The sequence below is a fragment of the Carya illinoinensis genome, chromosome 10, assembly GCF_018687715.1.
Source record: "Carya illinoinensis cultivar Pawnee chromosome 10, C.illinoinensisPawnee_v1, whole genome shotgun sequence".
NCBI lineage: Eukaryota > Viridiplantae > Streptophyta > Magnoliopsida > Fagales > Juglandaceae > Carya > Carya illinoinensis.
Window position 1 is genome coordinate 4135074 of NC_056761.1, and position 20928 is coordinate 4156001.

A 20928-nucleotide genomic window follows, 5' to 3' on the forward strand; every position below is an offset into this window, starting at 1 on the left:
AAAAACTCCGAAATTTCGACCCCAAAAGAATTCCGACAAGGTTCCAATCGGAGTTTGAGTTTTGACAATTTGAAGTTAGAGTTGGAGTCCAGGAGTCATGTGTCCTCTGAACTCTGACATTATTTAAAAAATAAAATAAAATAATCAAAATAACGTTATTTTACTTTAAAATAAACAATATTGTTTTACTCAGAAGAGGAATTCAAAACACAAGACCTCCTATTAAAGTAACTAAACAACGTCATTCCACTTATAGCGGAACAACATTGTTTCGTTCCCCTTTTATTTTTGCACTTTTTAAATATTTTTAAATAGAGATTAATTTCGGTCGGAATTAGAGGTTGGAGATGGGCATTCTTACTCCGTCGTAATCGGAGCCTACCCTTATGCACATGCTAACTTATACACCAATTTTTATTCATATATCCCCTTACGCTTGATATTTCTCTGATATTGTTCCTATGTAATTAGGTATGTAACCGATCTGATTTTTTAGACAAATTTTGAAACCAAAATGATATATACTAGTTTTGAAAATTTAAGAATCGATACGAACGGATTCATTCTCAAAATCAAAACTTTCTTTTATTATTATTATTATTATTATTATTATTATTATTTCGGTCAAACCAAAATGAGATATACTAGTTTTGAAATTTTAAGAACCGATATGAACCGATTCATTCTCAAAATCGAAACTTTTTTTTTTTTTAGGTCAAGTCCAGTCTTTTCTATTTACCATTAAGAAGCGTGGCACTACATAAGTTGAGACTTAAGAGCCAGTTCATCTAACTTGTACCTAGCACGTCATAATATTTGCCAAAAATGTATTTATTCTTGATTTATTTTTATATATATATATCAAAAGTAAATTTATATTAATAACTGAATATTAATGTAAATGTTTAAGCTTAAATTTTATAACTTATATATTATATTAAAATTTATAAGATTAATTTTATATTATATTAATGTTATATTCATTTTATGTTATAAGATTAATACACATGAATAATAAGATTAAAATTTCATATTAGTCCAATTATGCTCAACCAATTTTCATATTTTAAAAATCGGTTCTTACGAACCGGCATCTAGTCCAATCCACATTTTTGGTCCAGTTTGATCGATTCAACTAGTTTTTTAATTTTATTTATTTTTTACATCTCTACACGTGACTCAATCATTTTCAAATAAAATATCATGCTTTTAGACACAGTAGGTGTTTTTTTTTTAATAAAAATGGTTAGGTATACACACAAATCTTACGAAATAAAGTTTATACAATTATAATGTGATTTAATGTAATGCATTAGAATTATTTTATAATAAAGATAATTTTAAGGATCGCATTAAAAACAAAATCAGTATATAAATCAAACATTTTTTTAGCGGTTATATTGAGATCTCGTTTTTATTTGGCTTTCTGTCTTATCTATTATAGCACTTCTAATGGCTCTTATAAAATGTAATTTTCTATAAAATATAAAGAAAATTGGTCAAAAATACATTCTAATAAATTTTGTATTTTCATCTTTATTTTACACTTTAAGAGTATTGGCAATAGATTATTTATATTCATCTTTATATTTGAATTTAAAAAATATGCCCTTAAAATAGTCTGCATTAGTTTATTCATATGTATAATTATAAATAACTATGTATAGTTCTTATTTAAAGACGAAAACCTTATTTTTCTTCTTCAAACTATATTTTTATTATTTTTTCTCTCTCCTCTCATCTCTCTCTTTTCTCTCTTTTTTTTTCTCTTCTCCTTTTTTATTATTTTATTATTATTTGATCAAAAAATATATAATCTAATATATGAATTTTGTTTTATTTAAAATTAATTTTTAAAAGATATAATTTTATATATAGAGATAAAAAATCCATTATCAATACTCCTAGTCGTAAAGAATCCTGTTCATATATCTAAAATATTTTTAATTATTTTTTCTCTCCATTGCATGTTTTTTCCCCGTTGCTTTCTCTCTCACAGAAAGCTTCTCCATAGTCTTCAGGGCCGCTAGTGCAACTAGTGACATCGTTGCTAGTAGCCTAGTGCATGCAAGCCACTGTGGATGACATTTCATAATTTTGAACTGACCCCAACATTATCTGCTTCGCCTCTTCAGACTAATTTTGGATTAATCTCGAAATATGACGTAATTATATAATATTATTTATGAAAAGATATTATAAATATCAAAATAAATGAAGATATTATAAATTTAATGATAGTTAGAGAAAATATTTAAAATAATATAAAAAAATAGATAAATTGATGGATAATATATTGTAAAAGTTAGTATATAAAATAAAAATATATATTTTGATAATATATTTTAAAAAAATAAGATTGAAAATTGGTGGTCTTCCATATCCATAATGAGTTTTGTTACGTATAAATAAAGTTTCGTATTAATTTGTGTATTATTACTGATTCATTTATATTTAAAATTTAAATTAATATTATTTTTAATAAAATTTATTTTTTAATTAATTATATTAAATTAATACATATATTAATATGTAAGTATATTTACAATTAAATTTTTTCATCCATAATAGTCACGAATTTTAAAGTAGCTTGAATTTAGCAGTTAGCAAGTATAAGGTGGCGACGACATATGCAAGTCGGCAAAGGGAAAAGCTTGTACGCCCCTCTTATGTGACCACTGGTTTTTTTATTACTATTAATTAAAAAACTAATTTTAAATATATTGATGTATTTTTTTAATTTTTAAAAATATATAAATTTGTTAAAAAAATGTAGGAAAAAAAACATAAAAAAAAAAAAAAAACACAAAAAATACCCAACGATCAGCTTGAGCGGTTCACTCTAGGGCCCTAGGCGACGTAGTTGCACCGCTCATCGGCAAATACTACACTGCAGAAAAGAACATTATATAAATAGATGGGAGTGGGAGTAATCATTGGTCAAAAGAGAGATGGAGAGGCAGATGGATCATACATAGGACTTAGGAGGGATAGTGCGGAAACCAATAGGACCACCCACTGCAAATTACAGAAAAAAAGCCCAGATATTGAGAGCACGTCCCCCGACCAGGTCCACCCCGATCCTCGATCCAAAACTGCACAATGTCTCCTCCTCTCGCTTAAAAAAGAAAAAAAAAAAAGAAAGAAACAGCTAGCCAATCCCATCTGCCCTGAATCCATCCCTCCCTCCACATCACGCCACATGCACTTCCTTCCTCCTTCACTTTCTCGTTTCTTCTTCTCACAGCGCATGATTTCTGCTTTTTGTCAGCTTCCTTTACGCACGCCTCCCCCCCCCCCCCCCCCCTCTCTCTCTCTCTCTCTCTCTCTCTCTCTGAGCCTCTCTGGCCTTTGTCCGTTTGTTCACTTCTGAAGTGGATGGCCATCATACTTTCCCAGTTCTGATCTTGGTCAATTTACCATTATTAATCCATGAATTTTTGTCTGTCTAGCTACTTCTAATCTTGGACCAAGAAAGAGAACAAAGAACCCTTTAATCTATAATAGTACATGATAACTATGAAGAATCGATTACTTGGACGGCCTTAAACATTGATTTAAATGTTGATCATCGAGCTTATAAAACATTAATTATTAATTGTTTCTCCAAAGCTGATTTTTGTTAAGATGCTGCATGGAAGGAGGCCGGCAAGATAGGGTCAAGGAAACTAGCAAAGTAGCTGTTCATCGTGTAACTCACATTAAAATGGATTTAATAAGAAAAGTTTGTTCATTATTTATAAACATACTCGAAGATCTTATTTACAAGTAATATGAAATTTATTCATCAACACTAACCAACTATTCAAGTGAAGAATTTAAAATCCCTCTCATTTCGATCCGTCCCTCGACCCCATTAAGAAAGAAGAAAGAAATTAGAAAGGAAAAACACTCTAAAATATATTTCCAGTGCTCAAGAATGTGAGAGAAAATAATATAGTATTGATCATATTGAGCTTGGAAACTTACATAAGCAAATCTTCTATACAAACCCAATCCTCATACGTCTCGTACACATGATTAGTTTTCACCATAAAATCATCTCGTACTAATACATGAGAATATAGTCTTCCACCTTATCTATATATGCAAAACCAATATTGTTGTTACATGCACATGCACTAGATAATTATGAGGTCTTAAACAGTTAAACCTCACCGATCTATATAAAGTCACACACATGCCTATAATTTGTTAAAGAAAAAGAAATTATGGGTTGAAACATTTGATCAAACCCATCAAACATACTAAAGATAGCTCATGACCGAAGATAACATGTAGGATAAAAATATTTTAACTACAAAAAGATTCTATAAAAATAAATAGACTGATTGATATAATTTTATATATATATCATACGTTAGATTATAAATTTATTTCTATTATAAAATAAATTTAACGTATAATATAAAATCATATAATAATCAGTTTGCCGACTTATTTTTTAGAATCTATTTGTAATTATAGCATTTATCAAATATAAAATGCAAAAACTAACGACAAAAATATGAAATGGAGTACCAATATCGATCGAGCAATCACTGTTACATAACTATTTTGCGGTCTAATATGCGTCGCCTTTTGGACTTATCACTAGAACTTGAACGCTCGAGCAAAGATTTCAAGGCATTTTGCAAGAAATGTACTGATTCAATGCTGTGATCTTTATCCGCGGCGACAATAAGAACATTTCGAATTCTTCCGCCGAGTGTGGCCATTTCTGCTCTTAGAGTTGTCAAATGAAGAGATTTTAGAATCTCGATAAGGTCTGGCATCAAGTCGGTGCGGTCTTCACAGCACAACGAGGCTTTGAATATTATCCTGCCATCACTGTGGTCACCGGAGAGTACGGTGATTTCATCAGTTTCGGAAGGGAAGGTTTCCAGTTCCGTGATTTGTGACGTTTGTTCTTTCAGCTCTTTAACACGTTCGACCACCTTTGCCAGCAATGAAGCTTTGTCTGTCTGAGAAGATAAAAGAAAAAGAAGAAGAGTAGGGAGGGAGGAGGGGTCAGAAAACCCTATTCTGAAAAGCCGGACAGCTTTCCCAATTAAAGTCGCTTATAACCATAGAAGCTATAAAAGCTTTTGATTCCTTATCTCTTTTCAGATTCTGTATTCAGTACAGTTTGAACGTTCATAACTTCCGAAAGAATTTTATGAATCCCAGATTTCGGAATCTAATTAATTCATAAAAAGAATGGGTTATTAAGTAATATTTTCTTCTTCTAATGCAGCGGAGAATCCCAAATTAAGCACAGTTTGGTTGCCTAGAAAGTAGAAATATAAACGAAAGCAAAGCTCTAGAGATCATTGTTTCATAATGCTTTATCGCCCGCCACACAGACCAAAAAGAAAACAAAGGAATAAACAAGTTGAAGAAGAATTTAAGGTCGTAGATGTCAACTCATAATGAAAGTACTGATCTTTGCCTAATGAAGTCGGCCTTTTTCGGTCAAAGATAATGAAAAGTCCAACATCGCGATCTGTTTCTTTATTTACTTTTTCTTGCTAAACAAACAGTCAACAAAGCACAAAACACATCAACATGATGAGAATCTTATCTTGAGCAAAGCAAATTGCGACCCTTCAAGCTCATAATTTTCAGAAAAAAGAAAAGCAGCATTAATAAAAAAGAAAAATCGAATTGGAAACACGTATTGTTAGCTCGTACCTCTCACTAACTCACGACCTGAAAAAAAAAAAAAAATCCTTCCCAAACATCAAAGTCATAAACCCAACCTTCTCAAAGAAAGAATTTACGTTCATATATGCTTAGAAGCCTCACCTTAGAATTACAAGGAAGAAGACTCCTCAGCTTATCGAGATGGGAGTTGATTCTCTCTCTCCTCCTCTTCTCAGCCTCTTTATGATTCTTCAGGGCGGCAAGTGCTCTATCCTGCGGTGGCGAATTTAATAAAGCCGACATCTCCAAGCTGGGATAATACGAGCTGGAAGTACTACAGAAGCTTTGCATCCCGGCAGGAAACTGATCATCACAGTTTGCAGGGAAACCGTATGGCACTCCGACGTTGATGAAGGCGCCGTTGCCGGTGAAGAAGCGGTAGAGGTCTTGGTTTTCTGGTTGAAGCATGTTGCTGGGCGATCTGCGTTGAAGTTATGATTGGAGGGAGCGAGTGAAAATAATAAGGAAGTGTTGGAAGCTTTCGGTGGCGTTTTCTCTTGACCCTTTAGGGTTTTATCAAAGAATTTTTTGGCTCCTTTGGGCCCTTTTACAGTGTTGATTCAATGATGTTGTCGTGGAATAAAGTCGATGAAATTTCTCGCGAGATGTATCTTCTTCTCCTTCTAATATCACGTACCATGCATGATTATATATCATACTATATTAAAGAGATTTTATGAAATTCATTATATTAATTTTATAATAAAAATAATTTTACAATCTGACATATATACTATATCAAGACACATTAATTTATGAGTTTATTTTTATATAATTTCTTAATGTCTAAAGTATTTCCCAACATATGTATTTTGAGTTCTTAATACTTTTGGATTATTACGATAATTAAATATTTTTTATATATTTATAATAAATGTGATGCATTTAGGGATATACCATGCAGGTAATTTGTAATAATAAAATATCAAAATCAAGAGCTTTCAATAGTAGATAAAGACTTAATATATTCAGCATTAATAAAGAAAAATAGAAAATATATAGAACTCATGGAAAATTGAAGAACATAAATTAAGCCATGACCCCAAGCTCCGCTTCTGATTTTTTTTCAAACTCAAAATCTCACATTTTCTCACAGTTTATGATAATCTCACAAAAATGATCTTTTACATTTACAATCAGTTTGAAAAAACAATAAGAAAATTATTACAGACATAAAAAAATTATACAAAATGTTAAATCCATAAATTAACGTAATTTCATAAGATTAATTTGTTAGATCTACTTTACAATAAAAGTAACTTTATAATATAATATGTTACATTAAATCACATCAATTTATGATTTTAATTTTGTGTAATTTTTTTATAGTTAAAATATTTCTTGAATAATAATAATCAAACATGTTTTAAATATTTTTATAAAAATAAATAAAAAAATAAACATTTAGCTGGGAGCTGGAGTGGTACCCCATGCACTAAAACTCTTTCAAACTCTCGCGACTTTTGCAACATGAACGTTACAAAATTATTAAAGTTGTCACCTTAAATTGCAACTCATTTTATAATTTGCCCATTTTTTTTTAAAGATCGCCTGTTCTGTTAAGATCATCTAACTAATAATTATCATATGATCATGTCATATAATTAGGACTATTTAAAAATCAATATAATTTTAAAAGGTTTGTTTCGAATTCATGAGAAGTTTGTAAAGAAAACTAAGCAATAGTTTCGCATAAAAAATAAGAATTTTCGCCGAAAGTAGACGGTTTGTATGTCCCCATGCAACTCATGATTTCAGGAACGGAAAGGTATTGTCACCCTGATGATCACCCCGGCCATTTAACCCCGGGTAAGAAATTTCCCATGCAGTTATGATTAGAAGTACAAGAAAAATGTTCGGTATATGAAATTTTTCCAAAAGTAAATTACAAATTGACATGACGCGTCTGAAAATCTAGCCTTTATCGTATTGCAATATTTCTATTAAGAGAAATAATTTATATAAATCTCAATTAATAGACAAGTTTTATATAAATCCATATAAAAAAAAAACATCACCTAAAATAAAAACGTATAAAAATAACTTTTCTTTATTATTGAGATTCGCTTTTTTATAAAAAAATTTGTATCAGATTTATCTATTTAAGACTTTTACCTAACATTATTTTTCTGTAAAAAATAATAAATATTTGCAGTCATGACAGCTTGTACCTGTTTAGATCATGACTATCTTCTGAACTATAACATTTCACTGATAGTTATATATCCTGTTACAAAAAATGTGGTCATAGATTGGGAAATCTTAACTGGGCCAATGCCAGATCTTACGTTTGAATGCCAAGGTTGTTCTTTTGCATTTGTCAAAGGCCTTTAAGGCAAATGGTTTCCCTCATAGATTTGGTGTGAAACGATGCAGCCATATCCAAGATCGTTTAGCAGAAGATTGCCGAAAAAATACAGAACCAGCGTACAATAATTAGTCAAAATAGGCAATTCTTGTCTACTTATAAAGCACCTTTCAAGTACATAATCACCACCATGAGCTGAGTGAATGTCCCAAGGGCAGACCCAAAATGCGATTCATGTCTCCTACTTTTATATTGATGTCCCCCACGTATAGTGGCATTTTCCCCTGAAAATGCGGCTTTTGAGGGATTCAGACAATTGCCTGCACTGAGATGAAGTGAATCTACAATTACATATCCGGTGAAAACCGACCCTATCGGCGTGTTTTTCAGGAGGAGATACTGACTAAAACCACTGATAAAGGAAGATAAAATCGATTACCATCGACTCATCGGTGGCTTTTGGTTCATTGGTATTTTTGTCGGTTTACAAGTCTACAAAGAGATAGTGATAGTGGGATAACAAAAAACTGTTTGTCTTTGAATATTTTGGATTGGAAGTAGAAATTTTAAGTTGAAAGAATCTGGAAACGAGTAAAGTAATTAGAAAATATCTTAAAACCCAATTTATCTCTTCCTCTGAAGTGTGGCAGAAAACTCAGTACAAAATACCAAACCATCAACAAATCTCACAACAAATATCACAAGATTGACAACAAAATCACTAGAAAAACTAAAAAGAACCCCACCAACAAACTTCAAATGAATCAGAGATTAGAGAGCTTGAAACTGTGCAAATGGATGGAGGGAGAGAGGGACCACAACGGCAAAAAAACCTATCAACAAATCTTAAATGGATCGATGGCATCAAAGAGAGAGAGACAGCTGAGAGGGAGATGAGAGAATTTGACAGAGAGAGATAACGGTGCAGAGGAAGAGTAAGAAGAAGGGGAGGCTAGCACTAACCCAAAACATCGCCGTTTGGTATGTGTCGTTTCATATATTTATTTTTGATAACCCTAGGTATAAAATAATGCCGTTTGACTTGAACAATTGTCTATTTAATTATGACGATATCGTTTTATATCACTTAAGTAAAACGACATCGTTTTATATCAAAAATATATTAAAAAATGATATAATATATTATATCAGCCAATTTGGTCTCGATTGAACTAGGACATCGATTTTACTTATTTTTTCACTGCTAGCCGACCGGTTCTCTATCAGTTTCAGCCGGTTCTTAAATCCGACGGCTGGTCTCTGTTGACGATAGTCAGTCTAGTCTGTTCATGTTCACCCATAATCCCACGGTCATTCAGAAAACTTGCAAATATCGTTTAGAACTACTTTGAATTCACGAGCACAAAGAGAAAAAACTTGACCGCAATGAACATTGATCTGTTGCTGTTGAATCGTTGATGCGTCCATGGCTGACCTAAAAATTAGGCAACTTATGCTAACTTCCACCTTATCAGAATTGACAGCCATTAATTTCCCCCAAGCCTAACTAAAGGATTATAGCTCTGCGACGTTTTCAATATGCCTTTACCTAAATTTGTATAAAAATCCAGACAGGTCAAAATTTAAAGCGAGAGGGACAGCCGGTTCAACCGAGGACGCCATGCACACGCACGTTTTTCTCTAGAACAAGGCAAACGTGAATATCGTTACGTGATGGACTTTCTTGCACAGAGATTCCAATCGAAATCCTCTTTTGACCTTAAAAATGAAGTAAAAAGTAGAGGTATCTGCAACTAAAAACAAGCTTCGTCGAAGGAACAAAAGCAGGAGCACATGGTCATTCTTTTTTTCCAAAAACAAAAGAGCAAAATGTTGACAAAAGTTAAGAGCTCCAGCTTCAATTTATCGCTCTTCTATCTTTCCCCAATTTGTTTCCTATTTTCTTTCTCTTCTCTAAACTACTGAAATTCTATTTCGTTAGTCTGTTAGAGAGGAAAATCAAAACCTCCCCAATTCCAAAAGGGTAAGCACTAGCCTGTATTAACTATTTCTCTAACACAGTTTCAGTTCCTCAGCTTCGAAGTCCCAGCAAGATGTAGTAAACTAATGTTATAGGAAGAGCTATTAGCATCCCAAATATAACCCTGCAACAAAGAGAACGCCAAAGTAGGTATTACTACCAAAAACTTGAAAAAAATTAGAAACATGATAGCATGATCATTGATGAGAGTTAGCACACAGCTCATCAGCTTATTCCTATAGATAATCGACCATCAATGTCCATACTAGAATGTCTCATGAAACGTGACATGCATTTGCAAGTTTGTAAGCATATAATACAGTCCATCAGAAATTAAATGAGAATCAGAGTATGGTTCGAACCCAGTGCTCAGAATGTCAGGATGAACATTGTATTCCTTTGCGAAGACAAAGGGGACAATCCCCTGGGGAAGAGCTGCCTGAAAATTTGAGAAGAAATCTTACATTATCTACTGCATGCATAAGAGCAAGTAAAGTTGCATTCAGCAAACGAGTTAGACAACGAAACATGATTTGGAACTGGGATAGGTGTTGGCAAAGGCGCACTTAAGCACAAAACGCCAAGCCGAAGCACCTCGCTTGACAAAAGCAAACGGGGCACTTCAGGCGCTTTTCATTGTATTTTATAAATATTTTGTTAATATGCATCAGTTTTTAAACGTGCACTTGGCTTCAGTGTAGATGGTGTTAGTGCTTAGATTTTATGTGGCATCTGTGCTTAAACAAGTAGTTGGTCTAAATAGAATTTAAACCCGTTGGCTCAAGTGGTAAAGACCTTGGCTTTGGGGATATGTTCTCCTAGATTTAAAATTCAAATTTCCTTGAGTGCAAACAATCTCTAGGAGCTATTGGATTAGGAGATTTTCTCATTGAATTACTAGAAATGCATTTGCAGAAAACTCCTTGTCGAGAGTCTGTGCACCTCCAAGATTAGTCGAGATTAGTCGATACGTTATTCTTAGACACCTGGTGCCAATAAGAAAAAGAATTTATAGAAATTAATTGACGTAAATTGATGTAATATGTTAAATTATTAAATTAAAAACTTTTTTTCAAGTATAGTTTGTAACTTTACGCCGGATCCATTAATAAATATAGGACTTATCTCATGCCTAAGTGAACCGGGCGCTTTCACTAGCACTAATTAGGGTACCCTTTTTACCTGTACAATGGCAATGTGCAAAAGAACTCCTCGTACACCAACGGCAAACGAGGCAGCAGCCATGACAGCAGGACCACAGATGAATCGAACAGCCATGGCAAAAGCAGCAACAGAGTTCCCACATGCAATAATTCTCTGTTGCAACGCCATGAACAAACCTGCCACCACACAAGACAGAAACAATGAGCAAAACTCTAGCCATAAAAAAGAAGAAAAAAAAAACACACTTTTGTTGCCTCAGATTTTCCACCTAGTACAAAAGCTAAGAAATTTCTTTTTGATTGGTCCAAGTACAAAAGCTAAGAAATCCCGAAACGGGTTTATAATTTAACAGACCAAGACTAAACATGGCCATTCCAAGACCAGCATCAGATAGAATGGATATCGAACGTGCAATCATCGCTGGCATAACGATATTCCACCTGCAAAATTGTTGCACAGATTAAAAGGCGAGGGAATTAACACTTGAAAATTGCTACGGAAACGGTGGATGATCTAGCTTTAACGTACTTGAATGAGACCAAGGACCAGGTGAGGCCAATCAGGCTGGAGTAAGTATTGGGATTCCTGATTAGCTTCCGCCACACCATAATCAAAATGAGTCTGGTCATAACACTAGCAGGCGGCAAAGACGCCATCTTCGATTCATCGTGAGCACCTGCAGCCTTGGGGTGCAGCTCAGTTGTGGAGCTCGAACCGAGCTTTGAGAGAACAGGGCCTTCCCCATTCGTCACTGGCCCGTTTCCAAAGCTGAACTCGTCCCGACCAAACTCGTCATGATAATCTAGATATCAAACACGAGATTTCGATGACCATAACGCAACACATGATCGAGAAAACGACAAAAGAAAAAAGAGGTCGGAGTGGTGACAAATTTGGGACCGAGAAAAACAGGGATTCTGTTTCAAATCTGCTATGGGAAAGGGAGGAGGAGCCCATATCCCATCCAAGGTAAAGATAAAACGAAAAGGACAAGTTGAGTACGTCAAAAACCAAAAACCGACAAACCCCACTCCTTAGAACCTCCAATATAAATCCAAAATCAACGGCCAACAAAAATCCAAAAGAGAGACAAGCACAAGCATTCAGAACTAATAGTCTACAATGTCAGCAGAACGTCGAAATTAAAATTTTGAAGATCACTGTTTAAACCTTTTTGGTGACCAACCCCACCAAGCTCACTCCCGTACTCTCCTCCACCCCTGAAAGCATGGATCCCACCTTCAGAACCCGGGGAAGCACTTGAGCTCCAAACAAACATGTGAAGGTCCTTAGCTCCTTCAGCACCAAACCCATTGGCCTTCTTCCTCGTGACAGGTGAGAAAATCCCTGCATTCGTCGGAACCGGATAAGCCCCATTCGATTTCGCGTGATTCCCGAGAACGCCTACCCCGCTCTCCTCGTCGAAACCATGATTGCCGAAATTGGACTGCCTCGGGCTCACACTGCTCGCGTTCTTACCGTTCACCAGGGAGTACAAATCAGTGTGATTGAAACTGGAATCTCTAGGGGTTGGATTTCTTGATGATTGAAGCGAGTAAATCTCGGCATTGGTCAAATTAGATGGCCGGGGAGTGAGTGAAAGACCAGAGTTAGGCCCGTGAGATCGCCGGGAGAAGATTTCGGAGCAAGAAGAAGCTGATTTTCTCACAATAACATGGAGTTTCCCATCTTCACCAACTTCAGCTTGGGTTTCTAGTGGTTCTTTCCCATCCAAGGAAATGATATCAGAATCAACTCTGAAGGAAATAATGGACCCAGCAGTGTCTGGGAACTGCTCGACGATCAAGAGTCTGGCTCCCCTGTACTCGAACAGAAACAGCATCAAAGTGTACCAGATGATGCATTGGAGGACGACTATTTGGACCATGAGGGTCCCTGACGAGTCTCCATACATGCCCTTGAGCAGAGGGATGCCCATGACGAGTGTATTTGGGAGAGAGGAGAGCGAGAAAAGGGTGATGGACCATTCAAGAGAGCCTCTTGAGCTGGTCCTTGACCAGACAGCGAGGACCACCAAGACTATAACCTTCTGGAGAGTGTCAGCGGCTATGAATCTGTAGTTCATCGCATAGGGGTTGTTGGTGGAGATGAAATGAAAGGAAAGGAGAGGCACAGCAAAAAGAGCCACAAAACGGTTGATGCCTGAGCATTGGTCGGGGGTAAAGATCTTCCACCATTTGACAGAGCCGTAAGCTAATATCATGGCCACGTACAGAGGCACAACGGCTGTGAGAACGTGGTAGAGGTCTATGAGAGTGATCATTTTGGTTGGCTTCGACTTCGAGGATTACCCAGAGAGGGAAATGCGGGGTAGAACGACCAGACGGGGTTGTGTACAAAGTGGAAGGAATATGACCTCGGAATTTCTGAGAGATTTTCTGGCAGGGAAATCGTGGGGGAAAACAGTCCAGCCTAGTAAAGTGCACTGCTTTATGAGTTACTGTGGTTAGTAGAGATGGGAGGAAGATGCCCGGGAAAACTAAGCAGAAGAAGTTCCCCCAATGCCCCACAGAAAGAGAGAGAGAGAGTAGCGAGAGGGGACGGGATAATGGGAGGGGAGCGAGGGACAAGATTTACGGCACTTCGATGGCAGACAGAGAAATAAAAGCCGAGTGCTTTTCGGAACCTCTTTTCATTGTTATCTTTTTTGGATTCGGAAAATTAGAGAGAGAGAGAGAGAGAGAGAGAGAGAGAGAGAGAGAGTGAGGAATGGGTAATAATTTCTCTATAGCTCTCAGTCTCTGAGCAGAGGAATGGGTATCTGAGATAGACTTGTAGCGAAGAAAAATCGACTCTGCGAGTGAGACGGAAAGGAGAACACCAAACATCACCCAGGTGAAAGAAAGGAGATTGAGCAAGAGGAAACGGGAAAAGCTCAGAGCCACGGGAGCTTCCGCAGATTCTCTACCCTTTCTGCATTTAATTAATATCTTTACGGCTGCTCATGACAATGTATATATTTTTTCTTTTTCTGTCTGACTTCTCTCTTTTTTTTTCCTTATCATTTTCTTTTATATATATTTTTAACATCTTTAATTATTAAACAAAATTAAAAAAAATATATAATTTTATTAATAATCAATTCCTTAATCATCGAATAAAATTAAAAATTAAAAAAATAAATATAAAAAAATAATAAATAGATAATAAGATGATTGTAACTTTATCATTCTTTTTTTATTTTTTTCGGTTGTGTTTAATTTGTATTTTTATTTTGTATACACACAATAATATATTGATCTTTTGATTAAATAATTTTGAATTAAAACATGCAATTACACTCAAGACAAGAATTCCATGTATTTGTGGATAATATAAATTTTATATTTAGTCAAATTTATGTAATTTTTTTATAAATTTTATTGATGTGATTGACTGTATTATTTTTTTAAAATAAAATAATTATTTTATATAAAAAATAAATATATATAACAGAATTCAAATTTTATAGAACATCATATGGACGTATATATTTGAAAGGTGACGTAGATGGTCAAAACAAAATAGGCAATTTCATTATGGATGCAGGCAAGCTTCAAGCTTTATGTCCAACGACAACTAACATATTGCTACTTATATATACACGTATATAGGCACGTAAATCCTTCTTCATTTGCATAGAATCATCAATGCATGCATGCATAAAGTATACCCGGCAATCGGCATAGCGAGTGTCTGGGATAGTGGAGAGATTCGATGGGCAAGAGACTATTCTCTCTATCACTGTTCAATCACAGGAAGAGGTGCATGAAAAGAACATATCATCATCATAAAATGAAAAAAGGATTAAACAAAGCTTACAACAACAGCAACAGGATAGATCTATGAGAAAAATAGGCATAAAAACCCTCAAATGCTGGAATTATATATGGCAAATGGGAATCTCGGTCAAAGTGCAGAAATCTGTGTCATCACTAACATGAATCATTCTCTTTTGATCACAACAGTAGTAGTCGATGATAAAGAGAACATCCTAATTCGATCAACATCCTAATTCGATCGGTCTTTGTTATATATAAACTTTAGTAGGTCTGTATTCCTCAAATCTGGCCACTTGAGACGAAAATGATGGTGGGTGGGGGCAGCAACTCGTGTGATCAAAAGGTGATCATCTAGAAGCAGTAGTACTAAATATATAAATACATTGTGTGTGGGCTTATGAATCTGGTCTGAAAGGAATTGGGTTCTTTTTGCAAAGCGGCTTATCTATCTTGTTAATTGACCGCATAGATTTTTCCTTGTTTCCCATCTCTTTTTCTACCACCTTGTATTTTGACAACAAAACAAGCAATTCCGAGCGTTTTTGGCTGGTGAGTGCGGCCTCCCTAAAGTGCCTTTTGGTAATTCACATGGCAGCAACATGAAAAACCTTTATTTATATGTTCATAGATCTATATTATCACGTTGATTGTAAACTTACAACTGACATGATTTGACATAATATGTCGAATTGTAAATATATTTTATTATAAAATATATTTTACTTTCATTTCATTTATTCTGTACAGTAATTTTTTTATCCAAATATATTATATTTTATCTCTAAATTTTAAAAACATCTTCTTAAATAAATAGTAAAAATTAAAAGTAAACAGTACAAAAGTGACACGAATAGTTTGTGAATAGCACATGACCAATGCACAATTAGGCTATTTATAAAATAGTGGGGCCCACACTTTTTTCCAAATCCAAAAAATTAAAAATTGTCTCATTTCATTTCACTATTTAAACGTATATTTATTTTATAAAAAATTTTATCTCATCTTAATTCAAAAATCTTATTACTATTTAAAAATTTTTCATTTTATCTAAACTTTGTATCCAAACCAAACATAAGTAAATTTAAGACATCTATACATACTGTAAAAAAAAGTTTCGATCGTGTACCAAATTTTTCTCGATAAAGACCTTTTTAGTTTAGAACTGGTAAACTTTTGTTGAGGGTCCAAAAAATTCCAGTCCATTAGAATGGGCCTTAGGGTGGGGGAAGAGAAAAATCCTTCCTGCTTCGTGATCCATAAAAGAAATATTGGGCAGGGATTATTTCTTGTGCATCCCAGTGGGTCACGACAATGTTGCGGGACACCCCAAGAAATAAAAATAAAAATAAATAGTGACAAGTGTAATGTTTGCTTATTGGTGTGTAATATAAAAATCATGCTTATATTATATGTAGAGGAAGATGTAGATGAAGATGCCAACCTACCAAACCTTATGATTTCTTTCTTCTTTTGCTTTTTTATTTTTTTAAGATTGGTCATGCCTTGACTTGTATAGAGCAATACACCATGAATGAATGATCTCAACACTGTTAACGTTTAAGACTGTTTTATGATTATAAGCTTTAAATATTCTCTATGATTGAAATTTGAAAAAGAGATGGATATAATACGAATTGTCATATTAGACTATATTTATAATATTTTCTACAATGTTACATACATATATTATGAACATCATATACCGTACTTATTTTCTAAATGTTAGGATTTAGATCTCCTAGAGTTCATATTTTTATTGAGTATTTAATGTTGTCGAATAATTCATCCAAACAACTATAAATGTTGTCAAAATTAATTATATGTATCTCTCACAATCTAAACCCTAAGTTGGAAGTGAAATGATATTTATAATTTTAGAGCGTGTAAGTTTTGCACACTCGATTTGAAAGAATAATCCAAATATCTAAATTAAATATATATAATTATCTTAAAAAAATATATATTTAGAAGCCTGATTTTTTACACGCCCAGTACATTATTGACGTGGAAGCTTTCCATATCAACTATACTAAAAAATTATTGATGTTTTAGTTTTTTAAAAATTATAATAGATTTCACTATAATTAGTGTGCTAATGCACCCACTTATATATAGCACAACTTTTATTTTAATCCTAATTCAACTATGGGCTCAATTAGTGGTAGAATAATAATACAAAGTACGCACCATTGGACAAGGAGAATAAGCACGTTGGAAGTTAAGAGTATTTCAGATCATTTATAAATAGTAATGAAATAATTTATAAATTATAGTAAAATAATAATAAACTATTTATGAACAGAGATGCTACATAGACAAAGAAAGTATCTAAAAATAAATTCACAAACTGACGTAATTTTATGTGATCCGTTAAATTTACTTTATAATAAAAGTAATTTTATAATCTAATATATTGCATCAAGTGATATCAATTTATAAATTTAATTTTATGTAATATTTTTATAATTAAAATATTTATTATCTATAAATAAAAATAAAATAATTTGATATGATCTAATAGATAAAACAATTATATGTAATGGTCCACTTCTTCATGTTCCCTCCCAACCACCATGAAACTGTATTTTTAATTGAATTCCACGTCTTCTCGTTTTTCACAATTTTTTTTTATTTAAACGTTTTAAAACCTTGCTACCAACCGACCATTAAAAAAAAAATAAAAAGACCGAGGAGCCACTGCTACCACCGATTTGTCGTGACCCCAATCAAAATAATATAAAATAAAAGATTAAAATTTTTGTTGTCTTATAATTTTCAACCAATCATATCTTTTATAATCACAAAATAAAGTGTTTTGAGACAATCAAACGCACAAATGAAGTGATGAGATGGATTTTATGATTATGATTAAATAAATGATAAATAGTATTAAATATTAATGTTTTAGCAAACTATTGTGTTATTATGTTATTTTAATAAAATAACAAAAAAAAAAAAAACCCAAAACGTTACGTACTATGTTAAGATATTCAGCTATCTAATCAAATTATTGTCTTCGATTATTTCCTAATTTACTGATATAATTTATATTTAGATTGTCCCGTTTTAAGAATTTTGTGGGTCTACTTATTATAGTTAAGGGAAATTTGATTTATTAAAAAAAAATAATATTTATAGTTATAAAATGTATAAGTATTGTGTATTTATTTTTAAAAAAATAAATATAAAATATATATAAAAAAATTAATTAAAAAAAATATATACGACGCTTATACGACCTATCTTACAGTATTGGCAACGCCCAACCATGTCAAGTCAAAAGTTTAGTTAGACTCTCACCTTTTGACTATAGCATCTAAGTTTTAGTTAAATGAATTTACATTAAACTAGTCATTTTAAAAGAAAAAATGATAATATAATATTATATTATATTAATTTTTTGTACTTCATCAGCTTCAGGACATTGGCTGTATTGGTGTGAATCCCCCTCGACATAGAAAGGAAATGTCGAATCAAGGCGCGGAGCATCTGCAGGAGCCATGGAGGCGGGACCTAGAGGGAAAAGTGGTTATGGTGACGGGGGCGTCCTCCGGACTCGGCCGCGAATTCTGTCTTGACCTCGTCCATGCCGGCTGCAAGATCGTGGCCGCCGCTCGCAGGGTCGACCGACTCAACTCCCTCTGCCACCAAATCAATCACCTCGCTTCTTCTTCGGCGTCCGATTCCCGAGGTTTCCGAGCCGTGGCTGTAGAGCTAGACGTCTCTGCCGATGCTCCCACCATTGAGAAATCAGTACAAAAAGCTTGGGACGCGTTCGGGCATATCGACGCCTTGATCAATAATGCGGGAGTTAGAGGCAATTTACTCTTTTTTTTTTCTTTTTGTTCTTATTTGCTTTCTTTTTGGTTGCTGAGAAAATGAGAGAAAATTTTGAATTTGGTACTAACCGAAGCCAACAAACCATTAAAGTTAAATCTCTTCTACCTTGATTTCTTAACAATAAAAAGAATTCGTTAATTTTTAGGCCGGAACTCAAACTCCACGTTTGATATTAGCCTGCTGAGTCTTATCCGAATTTCCCGATTCTTCTTTGTGAGTATATGGCTACATAGCTGCTTCTTCCTCTGTATTTTGATTCTTGGAGCCTGTCTAAGATTCGGATACTTTGATATGGATCTATCTGTTTTTATTGTACTTGTTTGATCGATGTTCTTAACTATTACGCTGCGTACTTTAGGTGATGTGAAATCTACGTTAGACTTGTCTGAGGAGGAATGGGATCAGGTCGTCAACACAAACTTAAAAGGAACCTGGTTGGTGTCAAAATATGTCTGCATACGCATGCGTGATGCGGAGCGGGGAGGATCAATCATTAACATATCTTCAATTGCTGGTCTTAACCGTGGGCAGTTGCCTGGAGGTGTCGCCTATGCGTCCTCAAAGGCAGGCGTAAACACCTTGACAAAGGTAATGCCACTTGTTATGCAATTGTTTCGAAACGTGGGGTAGTTTCATTAACGCGTTTCATAGTAGTTGTTTGGGAATAACTTCTTCAGGATGAGAAATTATAGGTGCAGTGAACCTTAGTATTGTATTCTCTTTTCTGACCTATGAGTAAAATTATGCTATCTTCTATCTTCACAAAAAGAATGCACTGCAGATGGAGAAAAAAATTAATTCTTAAAAAAGATTTACTTCAATCTATTAAAGAATTAGTATACAAGTGAAATTTATTTTTATTGTTTCAAGGAAAGTCATCTGAGGATAATTCTTATTTAAGGAAAAAAAGAGTTATTTTATTGCCGTTTGAAAGGAAAATAACTTCCTAGAGAAAGCTGTTAGGAGTAGATATGCAAATGCAGACTTGAGGATGCCCTTCAGACCAAACACTTTTCAACTGCACGACCTGAATTTTCTCATATTGGTCGCTTTTGGAATCAGCAACACTGCAACAGATATAATTACCTTCTCCAAACACCACCATTTTCATTTTCATATCGTGATATTAAGGGTCAACGTGTTGATGAAACTAGGACACATAAGATGCTGATGATTGTTCTACCTGGATGTCTACTTATTTTTCCATATTTAGTAACCGGTCCGCATATTCCACATGGCGGGGAAAAGGAGAAGGGGTGTGATCGTGCTTGGCTTTTTCTGTAACTATATTAGGACATCTTAAAATGGAGTTAGGAGCCAGTGTCCTCCAAATCTCTGAATATTTTTCTTTAAAAACTGTTCCATTATATTATTTTCTGAGTTTATATTGTATTGTACATTCTAATATTGCAGGTTATGGCTATGGAATTGGGAGTTTACAAAATTAGAGTGAATTCAATATCACCTGGCATTTTCAAGTCTGAGATCACTCAGAGTCTTATGCAAAAAGATTGGCTGAATAACGTGGCTAAGAAAACTGTCCCTTTAAGAACATATGGCACATCCGATCCGGCATTAACATCACTTGTTCGATACTTACTACATGACTCATCTGAATATGTTTCGGGCAACATTTTCATTGTTGATGCAGGTGCAACGCTACCTGGTATTCCTATTTTCTCTTCCCTTTGATGTTCATGTTTTGTACTGACATATAACTAAGTTTCATTATACTGAGATATGAGGACAATCTACCTCATGTGTGAAGTATTAGTAGTTTCTGAAACTTATGGTTTTTTTTTTTTTTTTTTCAATTTCTTTTTCCTGCTATTCGGTTCAATGCATTGTTATATCTGGCTGCTTTACTTTTTATCTGCGTCACTGGGACAAGCTTTATAAATTTGATAGTGGTTGAAAAATCAAATTTTCCATGAACAGTCTCTGGTTAATCTGGTTATTGGCATGCTTTAGGAAACTTAAGGATTGAAATTGTGGTTAGAGAGAGATAATTTGATCTTTCAACTTTCAATCAGACCTGTCTTCTGGTTAATTGCTGCCTGATGACATCCATTATTGTCAACTTCAGAGAAATATTTATGCAATCGCTATCTTGTTGAGTCCATATCTATTTGCAGAGGTCAAGTTTCTATATACATAGCAATTATAAT

At 34.0% G+C, this 20928-nt stretch overlaps 3 protein-coding genes across 4 annotated transcripts; 1 reads left to right on the top strand and 2 right to left on the bottom strand.

The window, feature by feature from the left end:
- Window positions 1–3922: 3922 nt before the first annotated feature.
- LOC122278273 (transcription factor bHLH106-like) lies at window positions 3923–6203 on the bottom strand. Its single transcript, XM_043088439.1, has 2 exons — window positions 5788–6203; window positions 3923–4964 (listed from the first exon to the last, which is right to left on the bottom strand). The coding sequence occupies exons 1-2, from the start codon at window positions 6091–6093 to the stop codon at window positions 4545–4547; spliced, it is 726 nt and encodes a 241-aa protein (XP_042944373.1). The 5' UTR covers window positions 6094–6203; the 3' UTR covers window positions 3923–4544.
- A 3560-nt stretch (window positions 6204–9763) lies between these two features.
- On the bottom strand, window positions 9764–14069 carry LOC122279701 (probable auxin efflux carrier component 1b). 2 transcript variants are annotated; one of them, XM_043090480.1, is made up of 6 exons: window positions 12309–14069; window positions 11667–11940; window positions 11493–11578; window positions 11157–11314; window positions 10337–10413; window positions 9764–10098 (listed from the first exon to the last, which is right to left on the bottom strand). In XM_043090480.1, the coding sequence occupies exons 1-6, from the start codon at window positions 13420–13422 to the stop codon at window positions 10026–10028; spliced, it is 1782 nt and encodes a 593-aa protein (XP_042946414.1). In that variant the 5' UTR covers window positions 13423–14069; the 3' UTR covers window positions 9764–10025. The 2 variants fall into 2 exon arrangements, with proteins under 2 accessions (XP_042946414.1, XP_042946416.1); XM_043090482.1 differs by having other exon boundaries at window positions 11667–11926; window positions 12274–14069.
- A 4262-nt stretch (window positions 14070–18331) lies between these two features.
- Window positions 18332–20546, top strand: LOC122279703 (3-oxoacyl-[acyl-carrier-protein] reductase FabG-like). Its single transcript, XM_043090483.1, has 3 exons — window positions 18332–18737; window positions 19119–19348; window positions 20174–20546. Exons 1-3 carry the CDS (start codon window positions 18386–18388, stop codon window positions 20450–20452), a joined length of 861 nt encoding a protein of 286 aa, XP_042946417.1. The 5' UTR covers window positions 18332–18385; the 3' UTR covers window positions 20453–20546.
- Window positions 20547–20928: the final 382 nt, after the last annotated feature.